This window comes from Priapulus caudatus, unplaced genomic scaffold, assembly GCF_000485595.1.
Source record: "Priapulus caudatus unplaced genomic scaffold, Priapulus_caudatus-5.0.1 Scaffold1441, whole genome shotgun sequence".
Classification (NCBI taxonomy): domain Eukaryota; kingdom Metazoa; phylum Priapulida; class Priapulimorpha; order Priapulimorphida; family Priapulidae; genus Priapulus; species Priapulus caudatus.
Genome location: NW_014578502.1, coordinates 100,898 through 107,149, shown reverse-complemented (window position 1 = coordinate 107,149; position 6,252 = coordinate 100,898). Strand labels below are relative to the sequence as shown.

At 44.3% G+C, this 6,252-nt stretch overlaps 1 protein-coding gene across 1 annotated transcript; it reads right to left on the bottom strand.

The window, feature by feature from the left end:
- Positions 1-3,997: 3,997 nt before the first annotated feature.
- Positions 3,998-4,952, bottom strand: LOC106816643 (the record flags this gene model as incomplete). The annotated part of the gene is made up of 3 exons (XM_014821268.1): positions 4,911-4,952; positions 4,401-4,632; positions 3,998-4,171 (listed from the first exon to the last, which is right to left on the bottom strand). Coding segments are annotated over exons 1-3 (409 nt in total), but the record flags the coding sequence as incomplete, so codon positions are not given.
- Between the last annotated feature and the right edge of the window lie 1,300 nt (positions 4,953-6,252).

The window sequence follows — 6,252 nt, the reverse complement described above, 5'->3', positions numbered from 1 at the left end:
TAAATAGAATCGGTCGGTTGCCATGTTGCGAGAATAACTAGAAGCGCCACTGCGCTAGCGCACTGCTTGCTGTTTCTTTGTAGGTCTGCTGTGGCTATAGCTGCTCGGTATTATCCGTAGTTTGTGTGATCTTCAATGCTGCTTAATTCACGTATATATATATTTCCATAATTAATTGGACGGACCGCCTATTACATGAAAAGGCCTTCCACATCGCACAGTAACCTGTCCATGATTTGGCGAAAAATAGAACATGCTACGCAACCCGCATCTGGTCCATACAGGACGCCAGAATGAGGGTAAGTAATATCCACGGTGCATCGCAGTAGCGAACCATATTAATTTCCGGCGACATGCCATAACTGCTTTATTACCTTTACGCGCAAGCAACAAGCTGAGTCTTTCCCTTCTGATCTTTAGTGCCTTGCTCTCGCGTACGCACGGACAAGTTAAACCAGAAAGCTTACGTCATTATGGGACCACGCCGCCCTCTTTCATTATTTGCTACATCCAAAACGCTCTGGGCCACACCCTGTGGCGCGTCCGTCGATCTCTCAATAAGTGATATCGGAAAGTCAGCTGTGCGTATTAGGTTCTAGAAAAGGGGCTATAAAATGGCCGAGGCGCCCTTAGGAAAAGTACAATAATTAATGTAAACACTCGTGCGTTTTTTAGTTTTGTGCATTAACACAAACATTGCCAAAATATCCCAAATGACCCAATCATATTGGGTAAATGTTTTTTCTACTGATAAACAGAAACGCCACCGGTGACATTGAAGTCGATGTTAGTGAAGAGAATTATGATCAAAAAACCTAATTAGTCCTATCCTAACCATTTATATATTAGGCAAGTTATTACCCTCTCTTGTCTGCCCTCTAACTATGGCGGCGGGACTTTCGATAATGGGCTTATGCTCTCCGTGCACTTTTCGTCTACATTGTTATATCTCAACGTAGCAAGCTCGACATATTATCGACACGGCATATTCATTGGAGACGGGTTTTTAATGCCGACCATTAACCGTTTCTTGCGCTATCCTCGTTGCTTAAATGCGATGAAGATAATCGCCATCATCATCATAGTAAGCCCACTGCAAGGTTGGGTTTTGTAGTGTAAGTCGAGTGAATTCATTTTAACTATTGCAACTTTCCTTCAAGATCGTTCCCGTTTGCAACCCAACTAGTTGCATACGAAGCAAACTTTGCAAACCTACTATTGCGCGCTCTCGAAACCTTAATTTACCATTCAGAGAATACATTTTAAAAACTAAGCACGTGATCATGAATATACGAACAAAGACGAATATCTGTGAGGTTAAATGTTCTTTAAAGGTGCTTTCCGCATAAGCCTGCGTGTGGTAACTAATCAATAATCCAATATACGACAAAGACAATATTGTGAGTTAAATGTCTTTAAAGATGCTTTCCGCATAAGCTTGGCGTGGTAATATGGTGACTAATCCAATCACGCAAAATTCTATTTGAAATTCGAACTTGCTCGATATTGATATGTTTGCGTAAGAATCCGAGTTTCCTTGCCAGCATTCATTATAATGTGCGGCTTTCAGACATCATCGCAATTATATGTACATCGTGCAGGACCTATAACATGTCATCGTAAAAGCTCACATGTCAGAAAGTAGGTTATTCTGCGTTATATTAGCGTATGGGATATATGTACGGGCTCAATAGTGATCATGTTAATAATGTGCAAGACCTTAATTAAAAGGTATAACAACTAAATACAAGAGCCTCACGTTACTAACACCACGCAATGTATGAATATGTCTACATGCGCAATATCAACGACACAATTATCAATGAGAGTTGATCGATAACGATAGAGAGAGAGAGAGAGAGAGAGAGAGAGAGAGAGAGAGAAAGATACTAATGAGAGAGGAGAACAAGAGGCGAGAAATAATGTGAAAGAGACCAAGACAGACAGACATACACCCCCTTCGCCCACCGTTCTATTTCCGCTTTACCTTGCCATGCTGTTTCAATATTTAAGGAGGGGGGGGGGGGTGGGGGGCGGGGGTGGGAGAGAGATGATATGAGGAAAAAAAGAGAAGGGGACCGAGACTGGGAGAAAAGGAAAGAGAGCGCGAGAGAGAGAGAGAGAGAGAGAGAGGAGAGAGAGCGAGAGCGAGATAGAGAGCGAGAGAGAGAGAGAAAGAGTGAGGAAGAAGAGAGAGGAAGAGAGATGAACAGCGATAGAGAGAGGAGAGAGAGAAAGAGAGATAGAAGAGAGAGAGTAGAGAGAGAGAGGAGAGCGAGAAGCAGAGATAGAGCCGAGAGAGAGAGAGAGCAGAAAGAGTGGAGGAAAGGAGAGGAAGAGGAAGAGAGCATGAACAGCGCATAGCAGAGAGAGAGAAAGAGAACAAGAGAGCAGAGAGAGAGAGAGAGAGGAAGAAAGAGAGGAAAGAGAAAGAAAGAGAGAGGGGGAAGAGAGAGGAAGAGAGGAGGAACAGAGAGAGCCCAGAGAGAGCAGAGAGAGAGAAGAGAGAGAGAGAGAGAGCAGAGAGAGAGAGAGAGAGAGAGAGAGAGAGAGAGAGAGAGGAGAGAGAGAGAGAGAGAAAGGCGGGGGAACAGAGAGAGGAAACATACATACATACATACATACATACATACATACATACATATATATATACATACATACATACATACAAATATACATACAGACACGCGCGCGCGCATGTACGTACTTACACACGAACGCAAACGCCCACATACGCACACGCACATTCACACGTACACGCACGCACACACGCACGCATATGTACAAGCAAACCCGCGCACACATGACTTTAAAGTGAACCGAAGTTTCAGTCGTCTATCTAATCTAAGTAATATCAGTCGATTGCACAAGTGTCTCATTATTATCTTACTCACCATCACAGCAGGAAAAGAAGCGATCCGCGTTGGTAGCTACTAGTCATAATTAAAAATGAATAATTACGCTAATCTTGGCTCTGAGACATCGATTGAGTGCTGCCAGCAGTTGGCGCATGAGCGCGTTAACGCTAGAGTGCTCACATCTATCTATTAGCTGTGTATCAATAATGAAACGTACACCCGACTCCTAGCGAAGCCTGTTACCTTATTGATGTTCAGGCCAGATGCATCGCGAGAAATAAATTGCTCGAGATAAATCAATGCAGCGTGAATGTTCGCGCGAGTGTTTAATAACGGTAAACTTGTTGTGACTGTACATTAGGAACAAATGTGAGATTATTTAATTGTTCTAACTGTTGAGCAACCATTTAAGAATCAGAATAGACTTTTGAGGCGGGGGAACATCAGACGTGATAGGCGGAAAACCAAAGGGATTTACCGGCGAGAGAACATTGGAAGTTGAGAAGAAACATAAGAGCGAACAACAAGAGTTACGAGCGAGAGAACAACAAGAGTTAAGGGCGAGGGAATATCAGGCATTACAGGCGAGAGAACAACAAGAGTTTAAAGGTGAGAGAATATAGCAGACGAATTTCGTTCCGCATTAAAGCTGCTCTTCCGCGTAACGGCTTCTATAACCGCCACGAATACTTAGATTACGAGTTAGATGTAAAAGGCATGCAATGCCGCATTGAAATAGAGTAGCGCATACACACGTCTGACAGGTAGAATTGCGGTAGCAAATGGTATGACTGCCTACAATTTCTTTCAATGTATAAGCCAGTTCGTAGTTAGCCAAGGGGTTGTGTGACGTCACAGGTCACCGGGTCATTTGTGACAAAAATCGATGAAATCTCGAGTGCGGTGTGCGCTGTTGGTTCAGTACGTATATGTACATGTATTCTGTGTACGTGTACACGCACGCACGCACGTGTACGTGCACACGCACGCACACACACACACACACACACACACACACACACGCACACGAACGTCCACAAAACACGCACGCGCACATATACATGCACGTACGCTCGCACAAACCTATACACACACGCGCACATCTACGCGCGCGCACACACGCACACTCACAAACTTACGCCGTTTTAATCGATGTTTGCTACCAAGATCTTTAATAAAGCTCAATGCTGCCATCTGCGTAAGGAATGGCGACGGTAGCGACTGTTTGCTGTCTATCATCCCCGCGGAATCGCCTTCAGGAGTGCCGTCTCCGGTGAAGCCACGTGTGTTTGGGTTGTTGTCTGTACTAAACGCTGAATAAAACAATTTCAGATCAATTAGACATCTTTGCATAGTATCAATATGGACAGGGATATGTATTTATTAGTAAACTAGTAACCATAACACAGCCAGCCAAGAATTCTTTTAATGAAGGACTCAAGTCAGGAGTGTAGCAATTCTCCTGTTTACATTGTCGGTAGTGGGCAAGCTGAGCGAGCACGATAAGTATGGCGAAATACTTCCTGCACGAGGCGCCCGTACCGAAAATGGGTGTCGAGCGATCATCTAGTAGGTCTGCGTCTGCTCGTGAACGCTTGTGTGGTGGACTTCTGTAGTAAGAATTGCAGACGAGACGGATAGTGGCGGGAAGGTTCGGACCACAAATGCGCGCCCTTTTTTGCAAAACATGACCGATAGGTGTCGCCTCGCCGCGAACTTCCGCAGCCATCAAAAAGAATAGAAGGCAACCACAAACGCCGGCCGATAACGTCATCTGAAAAATGAAAGAGGGAGGTGAACCCCTTCAACCAAGCCATCAACAGCCGACTACAAACGTAGTGGCTCCTGAAAATATTACCCTGTACTCATCAGACCCTATATGGACCGTGCTGAAGTAGTGACAATAACACAGTGCAATGTACTGTACTAAATAATTTTATGAATCTTATACAAAGTAACGCCATCAACCAACTACGCTGTAAAGCCATCAGTGGTGTTGATGTAGAGTTGCACTCATGCCCACCATGCATGTGTGCATCACCTTCTAGTTACCATGATTGCGCTCGCCTTGCATAACGCTCGGTAGCAATTAGAAGCCCCCCCCCCACATAAAAGCAAAATTTGGTTGGAGAAGGTTTATGCTCCTTAAATCGTATAATTTCTATGGCATTCTGTACTGTCAGTGTGTGTTACATGTAACGTATGCCACTGCCAGTGGCCACTGCCAGTGCATGTGGTGGTGATATTACTGTGTAGTTTTTGCCTGTGTTAATTAGTTACAGGTGGCAGCTCTCTATTTCAGCCTGTAGGCTTGCGTAGGTAAATGGATGAGTGCTTACCTATTCTGTCTTGCAAATAGTTGTTGCTACTACGTACGATGGGAGCTTCCATCTTTAATCTTAAGACACTTAAACGTACGCGCCATCTCGTGGCAACTTTCATAACGATCCCATCGAACATTCCTTTGAGAAGGTTCCTGATACCATCCCTGTGCCTTCCTCTGTTTTGGCGTGTATGTGAACACATTTGAGACTAACAGGGTTTACTGGAATCCCACCACTCCACCACAGAGTCACCTCAGTAGATGTTAGATGAGCGCTGTCGCTCCGCGGCACTTGTTTTATTTTTTCATTTTTCTGTTTAGGGTTAGGGTTAGGGTTCACAATGCGTGTGTACACATGTCTATTATGGACCCGAGCAAGCCCGAAGTTGCGCCCTACTACCGTTCGGCTATTTCCGAAAAAATGAGTATTTCTCCCCGATACACGATTCCACTGACAGTAACTGTGTCTGTGTACATTATTATTTCTAACCACATGTATGCACATTTGTGAAACCGGTGCATTAGTCACGCCAGATGGCGTTACTGGATCATAACAGACGAGTGGGCCCCTCAATTGCGTTAGCCTGCCGAAGTTCGTAGGCTATTTAATTAAAAATATGTACTATAATTGTGTGATAACCCATTTTAGTCTATGGTTTGTGTTCGTTTGGGGTTGTGCAACATAAAAATGTATTTTGGGGGAGGGGGAATGAATTCTAATTGTCCTTCGGTACTCGGGTAGTTCCGGCAAAAGCACATTGTCCACGCCCTTTCTTGTTCTGACCGTTGGCGAGTGAAGATCGGCTCGAGTGTCGGAACGGAATCAGCCAACAAGAGCATGCAGGTCCAACTCACGGATACAGTTGCTGACGTGCAGTTGGGGGATTTTCGGAGTAGCCGTCTGTTACCGGCTATAATTTACGAATAAACCGCTTCTTCTATGGCACGAGGTGTTTTCATGGTTTTCATTTGGATAGGTCTGTAGTCAAACGAAAAGAACAGCCATGTAGATCCTTTGTCTTTAAAACATTGCTAGCTCATATCCTATGTTTGATGTTATTGAATTGGCAA